The sequence below is a fragment of the Rhinoderma darwinii genome, chromosome 1 (genome assembly GCF_050947455.1).
Source record: "Rhinoderma darwinii isolate aRhiDar2 chromosome 1, aRhiDar2.hap1, whole genome shotgun sequence".
Taxonomy (NCBI): domain Eukaryota; kingdom Metazoa; phylum Chordata; class Amphibia; order Anura; family Rhinodermatidae; genus Rhinoderma; species Rhinoderma darwinii.
In genome coordinates this window covers 164937627-164953340 of record NC_134687.1, presented here as the reverse complement: position 1 = coordinate 164953340, position 15714 = coordinate 164937627, and the positions used below count along the sequence as shown (strand labels likewise).

At 38.7% G+C, this 15714-nt stretch overlaps 1 protein-coding gene across 1 annotated transcript in view; it reads right to left on the bottom strand.

Annotated features, from left to right (window-relative positions):
• ALPK1 (alpha kinase 1) overlaps positions 1-15714 on the bottom strand; it is a 183141-nt gene that overhangs the window by 97482 nt on the left and 69945 nt on the right. The window contains exon 2 of the mRNA XM_075860525.1: positions 3949-4126. Within this exon, the coding sequence (XP_075716640.1) occupies positions 3949-4066 (118 nt within the window). The 5' untranslated portion in view covers positions 4067-4126. The remainder of the gene's footprint in view (positions 1-3948; positions 4127-15714) is intronic.

The window sequence follows — 15714 nt, the reverse complement described above, 5'->3', positions numbered from 1 at the left end:
GCCAGGTGCATGTACACTGCTTATCTGAGGAAGTCATGGCACCAGGATGCCCTATCCGAAGAAGATGTCTCACTGGTTTTAATGTTACGGCCGAACGTTGCATAGATCACAATATTAACAATACCAGTCGTTTTTTCTTTTATAACGCCTGTTAATTTTAATGGCTCACATGCACAGACATCACTGTGATATCAAGTGCTATTCTTCTCTGCTAAAATACCAGAACCTAGCAGCAGCTATGGCTTAAGGCATTGCGATCATTGACTGCAAGGAAAGCATAAACGATGCAGACAATCAGTTGCCACCATTTAGAAGTACTGAGCCTAAAAATAATACAGGCTGCTATTGATGGACTTTAACAGCCTATAACATACTGACTTAAAGAGGCTCTGTCACCACATTATAAGTGCCCTATCTCCTACATAAGGAGATCGGCGCTATAATGTAGATGACAGCAGTGTTTTTTATTTTAAAAAAAAACAAACTATTTTTACCACTTTATTAGGGATTTTAGATTTATGCTAATGAGTTGCTTAATGCCCAAGTGGGCGTATTTTTACTTTAGACAAAGTGAGCGTTGTACAGGGGAGTGTATGACGCTGACCAATCAGTGTCATGCACTCCTCTCCATTCATATACTCAGCGCATAGGGATCCTGCTAGATCCTTATGTGCTGTCTTATACTAACACATTAACAATACTGAAGTGTTTAGACAGTGAATAGACATTCCACGGGATGTCTATTCACAATCCCTGCACTTCGTTACTCTGTCTGTGGTAGTTACAGCAGAGGAAGAGTGATCTTGCGAGATCTCGCTGTAAATGACAGGTTACAACGAGATCACGCTTCCTCTGCTGTAACTACCATAGAAACAGTAACGAAGTACAGAGATTGTGAATAGACATCCCGTGGAATGTCTATTCACTGCCTAAACACTTCAGTATTGTTAATGTGTTAGTATAAGACAGCACATAAGGATCTAGCAGGATCCCTATGCGCTGAGTAAATGAATGGAGAGGAGTACATGAGGCAGATTGGTCAGCGTCATACACTCCCCTTGTAATGACGGGGTAAGGAGACAGACAGGTGAGCCCTAATCTACCCGCCACTTAGTCCCTGCCTACTTGCACGACCCGTCCTAGGCGACGGCGTACAACTGGTCCCTACGCTCAATACGTGCACGAGAGACAAACAGACAAGGGTACACAGAAGCTAAGGGAAATAGGGCAGTTGCCCACGGCAACTCCGTGAGCAACAAGAGTAGTGAACGAGCCGAGTCAAACCAGGAGCGTACGAGGTATTAAACGCAGAGCAGGAGCGTAGTCAGTAAAGCCAGGGTCAAAATGAAGCTGAGGTCAATAGTAATAGCTGGAACAGCAGAGCCAGGAAACAAGAGAGAATCACAGGCAAAGACAAGAAGCAAATGAAGGTATACATAAACCGAGGGCGGCAGCTAGAACCGTCTGGCCAGGCTGTGATAGGTTCTCCCACACCTCAGCCTACCAGCCTGAGTGGTAGCAGATCGAGTCCCTCTAACAGACCTAGGAGCAGATGCAGACTGATTAACCACGGGCGTCGACACAGAAGCTGTGTCTGGCAGATCCTTTACACCCCTGTACAACGCCCACTTGGTCTAAAGTAAAAATACGCCCACTTGGGCATTAAGCAACTCATTAGCATAAATCTAAAATCGCTTATAAAGTGGTGAAAATAGATCGTTTTATTAAATAAAAAGCACTGCTGTCACATACATTATAGCGCCGATCTCCTTATGTAGGAGATAAGGCACTTATAATGTGGTGACAGCGCCTCTTTAAAGAGGCGCTGTCACCAGATTTTGCAACCCCTATCTGCTATTATTTAGACCACACCCCTTTTTGCATGCTACGCCCCAATTTGATGCTACGCCATTGAATATATCTCCCTGAGCCTGCTATATACTACTGTGCCACCCACACAGTATAATGCCCCCATAACTGTCTCCACACAGTATAATGCCGCCATAGCTTCCCATACACAGTATAATGCCTCTATAGCTGCCCCCACATAGTATAATGCCCCTATAGCTGCCCTCCACAGTATACAGGCCCCATAGCTGTCCCCATACAGTATAATTCCCCATAGCTGCCTCCACCCAGTTTAATGCCCCCATAGCTGCCCCCACACTGTATAAATGCCCCTATAGCTGACCCCACAAAGTATAATGCCCATATAGCTGCCCTCACACAGTATAAAACCCCCATAGCTGCAAGCACACAGTATAATGCCCCATAGCTGCCCCCAGACAGTACAATGCCCCCACAGTATAATGCCCACATAGCTGCCCTCCACACAGTAGAGCCCCCCATAGCTGCCCCCACACACTATAATGTCCCCATAGCTGTCCTCTCACAGTATAATGCCACACAGTTGACCCCAAGAAGTATAATGCCCACATAGCTGCCCCCACGCAGTATAATGTCCCCATAGCTGCCTCCACACAGCCCCAATAGTGCCTAATAAAAATTATAAAATAAATACTCACCTAACCCCGTTCCAACGATGAGTGGAGGAGATCCCTCTGCTCCTCCGGTCGGTTTGGCTCAGCGCAAACAGGCGCGATTACGTCACTGCCTCGTGCCTGTCTGCCGAGCCGCTTACGGTGTTACTAAGTAAATGGTAGAGTAGGGAGCTAACGCCCCCTGCTCTACTATTGGATTCAACTGTATCTGCATCCTGAGGACGCAGCTACAACTGAAACCGGGGAAAAAACTAACCAAAAAACAAAATGCGCAAGATGACGTTGGTTATCTGCACTGAATTTCAGTTTCGTTTTATTTTTCAATTAATTGCCCAGACCTAATGTATACCCTATTAAGTCTTAGAATTTTTATGTCGTGTTAATCCAATGAAGGGTTGAGTGCAACTTGAAACGCGTTATCAATTAATGCTAATAAAGGATTTATTGGAGTTATTACCACTGGAAAAGTTTTAAGTTGTTGGCATTCGTGTTGTACTAAAAGTACAGCACCCACAAGCTAAGAGCATTTGCCCAATTGTTTACACAAGCTATTCCTATTGTCAGTAATGCACTAGGTGCGCTCCTTGGATATTTTTTTCTGTTTTTTATGTCTGTACGCGTTGAAAACGAAAGCATGTTTGCACATAGTCAATTCCATAGTAGAACTCAATATTGCTGAACTTTTCTTGAATCCTTGTAATCGTGATCACATTCCTTTTTTTTTTTTACAAATACTTTACCATGTTTGAATGTTGTCTTATAAAAGAGGACAGCTTATTAATGAATTCATCATGCAAGCCATTAATTTGACTTTTCTTCTGCTAACTTCTACAAAATCAATACACATGAATGTACTGATATTGGATTCAATAAAGATTTCAGTTATGCTAATTTAAAGACATCGTTAACTGGGACGTACAAAAGGGCAAAAGCTGTCACAAATATCATTGGGACCAATTTTCTAAGTATTGCTGGTTTGTTTAATCCTCAGAATTAAAAAAAATGTTTTCATCTGCTCTCTTTGGAATAAATCATGCAAAACTAATTAGCAAGTAAAGTCATTAAATTCAAATCTCCAACTCATTCAATGTTAATACATTTGTGGCGCACTGCGGCAATAGCGTGTCCTTTATCATTTTCTAATATTCAAAAAAGTATGTCACCTGCCATCAAACTTTTGCTCATTGTTGTTTCCACAAATAAATGTGGCTCTGCCTGGGTTTAGTGGAGCCTGAAATTAGAAGTGACAGCAATTCACTCTTAACAAAATGAGCTTCCTTCTCTGCCTGCGGTCCAAATCCCATTCATGCCCCACAAACCCAACAGCTTAGCCAGCCTCGCCTGCCAAAAGAAGAAAAATAGAGCAGAAGCGAGTTCATGTGGCTGCGCTGCACAGAGGCAGAGAGGAACCTGCAGGCAGTCCTGCACTGTCACATAAGGTCCTCACCTTCACACCGTTGGTAGTCATTCTTTTCCTCCTCAGAGGGCTCTGACACCTCTGAAGCGAGATCTTGGAGCATTTGCTTGCACTCCTGTAGCACAGCCACAACCTCCTGATTATTCATGATGACCGTTTCCCACTTGACTGTGAATTGAGTGTCCCTGGGTGCTCTATGATCAATGACCTAAGAGAAGACACATATTCTGAATAAAAGGGATATTTCAAGGTTGAGGTACCTGCCGAACAAAAGGGGAAAAGAGATGATTAACTAAAGCATCATCAATTATAAGCAAGATTCAAGCTGCGGAGAGATAATGGGGAAAAAAGTACATGAAAACACAGGACAGCATCTGAGCACATTTTTGGAGAAGTGTGTGAAATTGCAGCAGGGTGCCTGACACACATGGGAAAGAAACACATAGCAGATAGAAAAAGAAAGAGATACAGAAATGTTGTCTTCTATAGAAGATCAGACACAACTTCATTAACCATTTTTGATGACATGGTGGACTAGAAAGCAACTTGTTGATAAAGAACTCCAGCCTGTTACTTTAGAAGCACGTGCATGCACACAAAATATATACATATTCGCTGATGTTCAAAACGGAATAGCGTTTGGTATACATATTAAAGGATAGTGATTTCGTTTTTGATCTATCTATATATCATATAGAAAGCAAAAACAAGTGGACTCTTTATTTCACCATATGCAAGTTTCAGCACACCTCACTAGGGCCTTTCCAAGCAATACAACATATACTGATATATATATATATATATATATAAAGATTATATACAGATTATAGTATACAAGTGCCAGTTGATACAATTAACCCCTTCCTGCTCCTGAACGTACTATTAGGTCATGGTAGCTGTATCGTTCGCGCTCCATGACCTAATAGTACATCCTGCATTCAACACAGTTGCGTCGCGCCAGGCGCGTTCATGAGCTGTGACAGCTGCTGTTTCCGACAGCAGGCTATCACAGCTTAATGTGCCGGGACCAGTTGCGATTGGCTAGTCAGTGACTAACTGACCAATAACGGTGATCGGTCTCTTCACTTCTTCTCCCTGACATCACATCCTCCTGCAACCGCCCTGAACGCCTCTGTTGGCGTTAGCAAGGCGTTCAGAGCATAGTGATCAGAGAGACAGAAGAGAGAAGAAGTGATAAAAGTTACAAAAAGTTACAAAAAGCCCTTTTTTTTGCTTCCCAAACTCCTGTTCCCTTCCTCCTTGAGTTCCCCCCATGTTTTTTGTCAGTGATCTCCTATCGTTGACCACTTTTCAGTCTTCAGGACCAAATTTCTTAGTCCCTGGGGATTTTTTTTCTATATAAATTATATAAAACAAAACAAATATATAAAAATTAAAAAAAAAAATTAAAAAAATAGTTAGTTTAGCCAATCTTGACAATTTAACTGGTTAGTTTAGTACTAGGGTTAGCTAGTGTCAGGGAACCGTCAAAAAGCTTAGTTAGGTATAGCGTCAGGGAATTTAGCGTCAGAAATCCGTCACCATAGTTAGGTTTAGCGTTAGGGATTCATCACCATAGTTAGGTTTAGCGTCAGGGAAGTTCACATAAAATCTAGTTAGGTTTAGCGTCAGGCACCCGTAACCGTAGTTAGGTTTAGCGTCAGGGAAGTTCGGAATAATCTAGTTAGATTTAGTGTCAGGGAAGCTCGGAATAATCTAGATAGGTTTAGTGTCAGGGAAACGTCGTCGTAGTTAGGTTTAGCGTTAGGGAAGTTCACATAAAATTTAGTTAGGTTTAGTGTTAGGAACCCTCGCCCTAGTTAGTTTTAGTGTCAGGGAAGTCCACTTGTTTTCTAAAAAAAAAAAAAACAACAAAAAGACAAAACACACTTTTGTGCTAGTTGTGCTAGCCTATTGCTCCCAGTTAGGGATTTTTTTTATTTTTTTTGCTGTATATACATTTTGTCAAAGCACAACAAACATGTCCCAACGGACATTTACTGCCGAAGAGGCGTATTAATTTCTGGCCTCCGACACAGACTCGTCGGATGGTGAGACATTTGTCGACCTCCTCCTCCAGTGATGAAGAGGAGGGACTCCCTTTAGCAGACGCCCCAGGACCACCACCATAGTTGAAATCCCTAAGAGAAGTGACCCCGGAACAAGTGATACCCCCGAGCGAAGTGACCCCATTTGGACGCCCACACCAGACAATTATGAGCCCCAAATCCCTGAGCACACGGGCAGCTCAGGGATCAAATTTAACACGGCAGGGCTCAGTGAGATGGACTTTTTCAAGCTCTTTTTCACTGATGAGTTTATAGAGCGTATGGTGTTCCAGACAAATTTATATGCCCAACAGTATATAACAAAGAACCCCACATCATTTTATGCCCAATCCCACAGGTGGTCTCCTGTAGACGCAGAGGAGTTTGGCAAGTTCTGGGGACTGCTCTTGAACTAGGGGCTTCTGAAAAAGCCATCCATTAGGACCTACTGGAGCACAGACCTTTTATACCACACCCCGATCTACCGCATGGCCATGTCCAGGATGCGTTATGAGGCAATACTTCACCTCCTACATTATGCCGATAACGAGCAGTGCCCACCCCGAGATGACCCCAGTTTTGACAGTTTACATAAACTGAGACCCCTATTAGACCATTTCAGTGCCCGGTTTGCTCAAGAATACACCCCCGAGAAATGTATTTCTGTTGATGAGTCCCTGGTACATTTTAAAGGGAGGCTTCAATTTTGCCAGTATCTGTCGAGTTAGAGGGCAAGGTATGGCGTGAAGATGTATAAGATGTGCGAGAGTGCATCAGGGTATACTTACAAATTTAGGATATATGAAGGGAAGGACACCTGTATTCAGCCCCCAGAATGCCCCCATTTACTGGGAGTTAACGCCAAAATTGTGTGGGATTTGATGCACTCACTGCTGGACCAGGGTTACCACCTCTACATGGATAATTTTTATACCAGCATCCCACTCTTTAAGTGCCTCGCTTCCAGAAGTACTTGGCATGCGGCACTGCTAGAAAAAATCTTGGAGGCCTCCCTAAAACACTGCTTGGGCCAACACTCAGAAGGGGTGAGAGCAGGGCACATTCTAGCAGCAACATATTGTGTGTCAAGTACAAGGACAAGAGAGATGTCCTTGTATTGACAACAATACATGGCCACACCAGCACCCATGTACCTGTACGAGGTACCAGTATAGAGACCCCCAAACCAGACTGCATCCTGGACTACAATAGGTGCATTGGAGGTGTGGACTTGTCAGATCAAGTCCTGAAGCCCTAAAGCACCATGCAGAAATCGAGGGTGTGGTATAAGAAGCTGGCCGTGCACATACAGATGGCATTGTACAATGCGTACGTGCTACGTCGATGTGCAGTCCAGGGCGGAACTTTCCTGGAATTTCAAGAGGTGGTTATCAAGAACCTAATTATTAGGGACCAGGAAGCCCCCCGCACCCAGTACTTCTGGTAGCCAGGCCACACGCATAGTACCAGGGCAACACTTTCCAGGAGAAGTTCCCCAAACTGGTGGGAAGGGAAAGAGTCAAAAGAGGTTCAGAGTCTGCTATAAGAGGGGGATAAGAAAGGACACAACACATCAATGTGACACGAGTCCCGAAAAACCAGGGCTCTGTATAACAGATTGTTTTAAAATTTACCATACATCCCTTGATTTTTAATTTACCCTGATGCACTCCGCACAGCTTATCCCCCTCATCTTTCCCTTCTGAGCCCTGCCGTGTGCCCAGGTAGCAGATAACAGCCACATGTAGGGTATTGCCGTACTCAGGAGAACCCACATTACAATTTATGGGGTGTATGTCTCCAGTGGCACATGCTGGGCACAATATATCGGACACTAAAATAGCATATATGTATAGGAAATTGCAAATATCACTCTGCACCATCTGCTGCGGATTACCTTTTACGCAATAACTGTGGGGTCAAAATGCTCACTACACCTCTACATGAATGCCTTAAGGGGTGTAGTCTTTAAAATGGAGTCACTTCTCTGGGGTTTCAACTGTACTGGTACCTCATGGGTTCTCCATATATGACTTAGCACCAGAAAAGCCCCAGTAGGCCAAATGGTGATCCTTCCCTTCAGAGTCCTCCCATGGGCCCAAACGGCAGTTTATCACCACAAATGGGGTATTTCCAGATTCAGGAGAAATTGGCCAACACAAATGGGGCATTTTGTTCCCTGTTAAAATAAGAAATTTGGGTAAAAAATGACGTCTTATTGAAACAAATGTAATTTTTTTAATTTCACAGCCCAATTCAAATACGTGCTGTGAAAAAACTGTGGGGTCAAAATGGTAACAACAACCATAAATACATTTCTTGAGGGGTGTAGTTTCCACTTCCTTTGGGTTTCTATTGCTCTGATACCTCTGGGGCTCTGCAAATGCGACATGGCACCCGAAAACCAATCCAGCAAAATCTGCACTCCAAAGAACACAAAGCGCTACTTCCATCCTGAGGCCTCCCATGGGCCCAAACAGCAGTTTATCACCACAAATGGGGTATTGCCGCACTCAGGAGAAATTGGGCAACAAAATGGGGCATTTTGTTCCCTGTGAAAATAAGAAATTTTGGTCAAAAATGACATCTTATTGAAACAAATGTCATTTTTTTTAATTTCACAGCCCAATTCAAATACATGCTGTGAAAAAACTGTGGGGTCAAAATGGTAACAACAACCAGAAATGAATTCCTTGAGGGGTGTAGTTTCAAAATGATGTCACTTCTTGTGGGTTTCTATTGCTCTGATACCTCTGGGGATCTGCAAATGCGACATGGCACCCGAAAACCAATCCAGCAAAATCTGCACTCCAAAGAACACAAAGTGCTCCTTCCCTTCTGAGGCCTCCCATGGGCCCAAACGGCAGTTTATTACCACAAATGGGGTATTGCCGCACTCAGGAGAAATTGGGCCGCAAAATGGGTCATTTTGTTTCCTGTGAAAATAAGAAATTTTGGTCAAAAATGACATCTTATTGAAACAAATGTCATTTTTTTAATTTCACAGCCCAATTCAAATGTGTGTTGTGAAAAAACTGTAGGGCCAAAATGGTAACAACAACAACAACAACAACAACAACAACAACAACCATATATAAATTCCTTGAGGGGTGTAGTTTCCAAAATGGGGTCACATTTGGGGGATTCCTACTGTTTTGGCACCTCAACACCTTTTTAAACCTGGAATGCTGCCTAAAATATATTCTAATAAAAAAAGAGGCCCCAAAATGCACTAGGTGCTTCTTTGCTTCTGGGGCTTGTATTTTAGTCCATGAGCACAAAAGAGCCACATGTGGGACATTTATAAAAACTGCAGAATCTGGACAATACATATATAGTAGTGTTTCTCTGGTAAAACCTTCCGTGTTACAGAAATAAATGGAATAATATTTAATTTCTGAAAGAAAAATGAAATTTGCAAATTTCACCTCCTCGTTGCTTTAATTCCTGTGAAATGTCTAAAGGGTTAATAAACTTTCTAAATGCTGTTTTGAATACTTTGAGGGGTCTAGTTTTTAAAATCGGATGTTTTATGGGGGTTTCTAATACATAGGCCCCTCAAAGCCACTTCAGAACTGAACAGGTACCTAAAAAAAGTATTTTGAAATTTTCTTAAAAATGTGAGAAATTGCTGTTTATGTTCTAAGCCTTGTAACGTCCAAGAAAAATAAAAGAATGTTCAAAAAAACAATGCCAATCTAAAGTAGACATATGAGAAATGTTAATTAGTAACTATTTTGTGTGGTATAACCATCTGCCTTACAAGCAGATGCATTTAAATTCCGAAAAGTGCTATTTTTTTTCAAATTTTCTCAAAATTTTGCTATTTTTCACAAATAAACACTGAATATATCGACCAAATTTTACCGCTAACATAAAGCCAAAAGTCTCACAAGAAAACATTCTCAGAATCGCTTGGATAGGTTTAAGCATTCCGAAGTTATTACCACATAAACTGAAATATGTCAGATTTGAAAAATAGGCTCTGAGCCTTAATGGGGTTGTCCCAAGTTGACTCAAAATTTATTTTTTATACATTCTAAGCAGGAAATGAATTTGAAAACATTTGGTGTTAAAAAAAAATTAAAATTCATTTCCTAAGTGCCTTTTTTTTACACTTGATAACTCAGCAAGTGCTGGTTATCTTTTCTAAAAAGGGGCGTGAGCGGCTCGATGTCAATCAAGCCGCTCCGCTCTGCGGTGTGCGCGCTCCCGATGTTGCTAGATACTGTAGTTCTAGCAACATCGGGAGAATGTTCGTCTCAAGCGAGCATGGTAAGCCCGATTGAGACGAACTTACCGTGAATGTACTGTACACTACACTACACTACACTACACTATACTACACTACATTCACCCCGTTTCGGCAAGCCACTTTTCCCTCCCCCACCCGGTCACTACATTTTTGTACCCGCCGCATCGGTGCTGCATCAGCACCCGGCGAACAACTAAAAATATATAAAATAAAATAATAATCACCTAAGACGTTCTAACGGCTCTCTGAACGGTCCCGTCACTTGCCATCTTCCTTCTTCTTGGCGCCGCTCGCATTCATAGTAACAATGCGTTGTGGCGCAGTTGATGTAATCATATCAGGCCCACGTGATTACGTCATCTGCGCCCACCGCTCTGTTATTGTGAATGGGAGAAGAAAAGTGACGGGACCGTTCAGCTCTTCGTGGGAACGTCTTAGGTGAGTTTCTTTTTGTATGTATGTTGTCATGTATGTATGTTTTCTTGTATGTATGTTGTCATGTTTGTATGTGTATATGTGCATGTATGTGTATATGTGCATGTATGTTTTCATGTATGTTTGCATGTATGTATGTTTGCATGTATGTATGTTTGCATGTATGTTTGCTTGTATGTATGTATGTTTGCTTGTATGTATGCTTTCATGTATGTATGTTGTCATGTTTGTATGTGTATATGTGCATGTATGTTTGCATGTATGTATGTTTTCATGTATGTATGTTTTCATGTATGTATGTTTGCATGTATGTATGTTTTCTTGTATGTATATTGTCATGTTTGTATGTGTGTATGTTTTCATGTATGTGTTTTCATGTATGTATGTTGTCATGTTTGTATGTGTATATGTGCATGTATGTTTGCATGTATGTATGTTTTCATGTATGTATGTATGTATGTTTTCTTGTATGTATGTTGTCATGTTTGTATGTGTGTATGTTTTCATGTATGTGTTTTCATGTAGGTATGTTTGCATGTATGTATGTTTGTATGTATGTTTTCATGTATGTATGTTGTCATGTTTGTATGTGTATATGTGCATGTATGTGTATATGTGCATGTATGTTTGCATATATGTATGTTTTCATGTATGTATGTTTGCATGTATGCATGTTTGCATGTATGTATGCATGTATGTTTGCATTTATGTATGTTTGCATGTATGTATGTTTGCATGTATGTATGTATATTTGCATGTATGTATGTTTGCATGTATGTTTGCTTGTATGTATGTTTGCTTGTATGTATGTTTGCTTGTATGTATGTATGTTTGCTTGTATGTATGTATGTATGTATGTTTGCTTGTATGTATGCTGTCATGTTTGTATGTGCATGTATGTGAATATGTGCATGTATGTTTGCATTTATGTATGTTTGCATGTATGTATGTATGTATGTATGTTTGCATATATGTATGTTTGCATGTATGTATGTTTGCATGTATGTATGTTTGCATGTATGTTTGCTTGTATGTATGTTTTCATGTATGTATGTATGTTTTCATGTATGTATGTTTGCATGTATGTATGTTTTCTTGTATGTATGTATGTTTGTATGTATGTATGTTTGCACGTATGTATGTTTGCATGTATGTTTGCTTGTATGTATGTTTTCATGTATGTATGTATGTATGTTTTCATGTATGTATGTTTGCATGTATGTATGTTTTCTTGTATGTATGTTGTCATGTTTGTATGTGTGTATGTTTTCATGTATGTGTTTTCATGTATGTATGTTGTCATGTTTGTATGTGTATATGTGCATGTATGTTTGCATGTATGTATGTTTTCATGTATGTATGTTTGCATGTATGTATGTTTTCTTGTATGTATGTTGTCATGTTTGTATGTGTGTATGTTTTCATGTATGTGTTTTCATGTATGTATGTTGTCATGTTTGTATGTGTATATGTGCATGTATGTTTGCATGTATGTATGTTTTCATGTATGTATGTTTGCATGTATGTATGTTTTCTTGTATGTATGTATGTTTGCATGTATGTATGTTTGCACGTATGTATGTTTGCATGTATGTTTGCTTGTATGTATGTTTTCATGTATGTATGTTTTCATGTATGTATGTTTGCATGTATGTATGTTTTCTTGTATGTATGTTGTCATGTTTGTATGTGTGTATGTTTTCATGTATGTGTTTTCATGTATGTATGTTGTCATGTTTGTATGTGTATATGTGCATGTATGTTTGCATGTATGTATGTTTTCATGTATGTATGTTTGCATGTATGTATGTTTTCTTGTATGTATGTTGTCATGTTTGTATGTGTGTATGTTTTCATGTATGTGTTTTCATGTATGTATGTTGTCATGTTTGTATGTGTATATGTGCATGTATGTTTGCATGTATGTATGTTTTCATGTATGTATGTTTGCATGTATGTATGTTTTCTTGTATGTATGTATGTTTGCATGTATGTATGTTTGCACGTATGTATGTTTGCATGTATGTTTGCTTGTATGTATGTTTTCATGTATGTATGTATGTATGTATGTTTTCATGTATGTATGTTTGCATGTATGTATGTTTTCTTGTATGTATGTTGTCATGTTTGTATGTGTGTATGTTTTCATGTATGTGTTTTCATGTATGTATGTTGTCATGTTTGTATGTGTATATGTGCATGTATGTTTGCATGTATGTATGTTTTCATGTATGTATGTTTGCATGTATGTATGTTTTCTTGTATGTATGTTGTCATGTTTGTATGTGTGTATGTTTTCATGTATGTGTTTTCATGTATGTATGTTGTCATGTTTGTATGTGTATATGTGCATGTATGTTTGCATGTATGTATGTTTTCATGTATGTATGTTTGCATGTATGTATGTTTTCTTGTATGTATGTATGTTTGCATGTATGTATGTTTGCACGTATGTATGTTTGCATGTATGTTTGCTTGTATGTATGTTTTCATGTATGTATGTTTTCATGTATGTATGTTTGCATGTATGTATGTTTTCTTGTATGTATGTTGTCATGTTTGTATGTGTATATGTGCATGTATGTTTGCATGTATGTATGTTTTCATGTATGTATGTTTGCATGTATGTATGTTTTCTTGTATGTATGTTGTCATGTTTGTATGTGTGTATGTTTTCATGTATGTATGTTGTCATGTTTGTATGTGTATATGTGCATGTATGTTTGCATGTATATATGTTTTCATGTATGTATGTTTGCATGTATGTATGTTTTCTTGTATGTATGTTGTCATGTTTGTATGTGTGTATGTTTTCATGTATGTGTTTTCATGTATGTATGTTGTCATGTTTGTATGTGTATATGTGCATGTATGTTTGCATGTATGTATGTTTTCATGTATGTATGTATGTTTTCTTGTATGTATGTTGTCATGTTTGTATGTGTGTATGTTTTCATGTATGTGTTTTCATGTAGGTGTGTTTGCATGTATGTATGTTTGTATGTATGTTTTCATGTATGTATGTTGTCATGTTTGTATGTGTATATGTGCATGTATGTGTATATGTGCATGTATGTTTGCATATATGTATGTTTTCATGTATGTATGTTTGCATGTATGTATGTTTGCATGTATGTATGCATGTATGTTTGCATTTATGTATGTTTGCATGTATGTATGTTTGCATGTATGTATGTATATTTGCATGTATGTATGTTTGCATGTATGTTTGCTTGTATGTATGTTTGCTTGTATGTATGTTTGCTTGTATGTATGTATGTTTGCTTGTATGTATGTATGTATGTATGTATGTATGTATGTTTGCTTGTATGTATGTTGTCATGTTTGTATGTGCATGTATGTGAATATGTGCATGTATGTTTGCATTTATGTATGTTTGCATGTATGTATGTATGTATGTTTGCATTTATGTATGTTTGCATGTATGTATGTTTGCATGTATGTATGTTTGCATGTATGTTTGCTTGTATGTATGTTTTCATGTATGTATGTATGTTTTCATGTATGTATGTTTGCTTGTATGTATGTTTTCTTGTATGTATGTATGTATGTATGTATGTATGTTTGCATGTATGTATGTTTGCATGTATGTATGTTTGCATGTATGTTTGCTTGTATGTATGTTTGCATGTATGTATGTATGTATGTATGTATGTTTTCATGTATGTATGTTTGCATGTATGTATGTTTTCTTGTATGTATGTTGTCATGTTTGTATGTGTGTATGTTTTCATGTATGTGTTTTCATGTATGTATGGTGTCATGTTTGTATGTGTATATGTGCATGTATGTTTGCATGTATGTATGTTTTCATGTATGTATGTTTGCATGTATGTATGTTTTCTTGTATGTATGTTGTCATGTTTGTATGTGTGTATGTTTTCATGTATGTGTTTTCATGTAGGTATGTTTGCATGTATGTATGTATGTTTTCATGTATGTATGTTGTCATGTTTGTATGTTTGCATGTATATATGTTTGCATGTATGTATGCATGTATGTTTGCATTTATGTATGTTTGCATGTATGTATGTTTGCATGTATGTATGTTTGCATGTATGTATGTTTGCATGTATGTTTGCTTGTATGTATGTTTGCTTGTATGTATGTATGTTTGCTTGTATGTATGTATGTATGTATGTATGTTTGCTTGTATGTATGTATGCTGTCATGTTTGTATGTGTATATGTGCATGTATGTGTATATGTGCATGTATGTTTGCATGTATGTATGTTTGCATGTATGTATGTTTTCATGTATGTATGTATGTTTGCATGTATGTATGCATGTATGTTTGCATTTATGTATGTTTGCATGTATGTATGTTTGCATGTATGTATGTTTGCATGTATGTTTGCTTGTATGTATGTTTTCTTGTATGTATGTTGTCATGTTTGTATGTGTATATGTGCATGTATGTGTATATGTGCATGTATGTTTGTGTATGTGTTTGTGTATATATGGGTGTTTGTGTACATGTGTTTGTGTATGTTTGTGTGTATATGTGTGTGTGTTTGTTTGTGTGTATATGTGTGTGTTTGTTTATGTTTGTGTGTATGTGTTTGTGTGTTTATGTGTGTGTTTGTGTAATATATGGGTGTGTGTTTATATGTGTTTGTGTATGTTTGTGTGTGGTTGCTTGTGTGTGTGTAGGTGAGTATAAGTATCGGTATTGTTCACATTGATAACTTTTTTTTTATGTTGTTGCAGATTTTGATGTACCAATTGGACTACATCTTCGATTCGTTGGACTACTGCGTAGATCTACGTTTTTTGAAAATTTGAATAAAATGGTTAACGAGGGTTTTGTTGGGGATTTCTTATTTCAATAAAAAAAAAATTGTCTTTGTGTTTTTTTTTAAACTTTATTAGTGCCTAGATAATGGTAGTTGGCTGATTGACAGCGTCCATTATTAAGGCGGTACTTAGTGTTAGCCGGTGCAGAGGCTAGCACTAACCACCCATTATTACCCTGGTACCCACCACCACCAGGGGTGCCGGGAAGAGCTTGGTACGATCCAGTACCCGACCATCTGT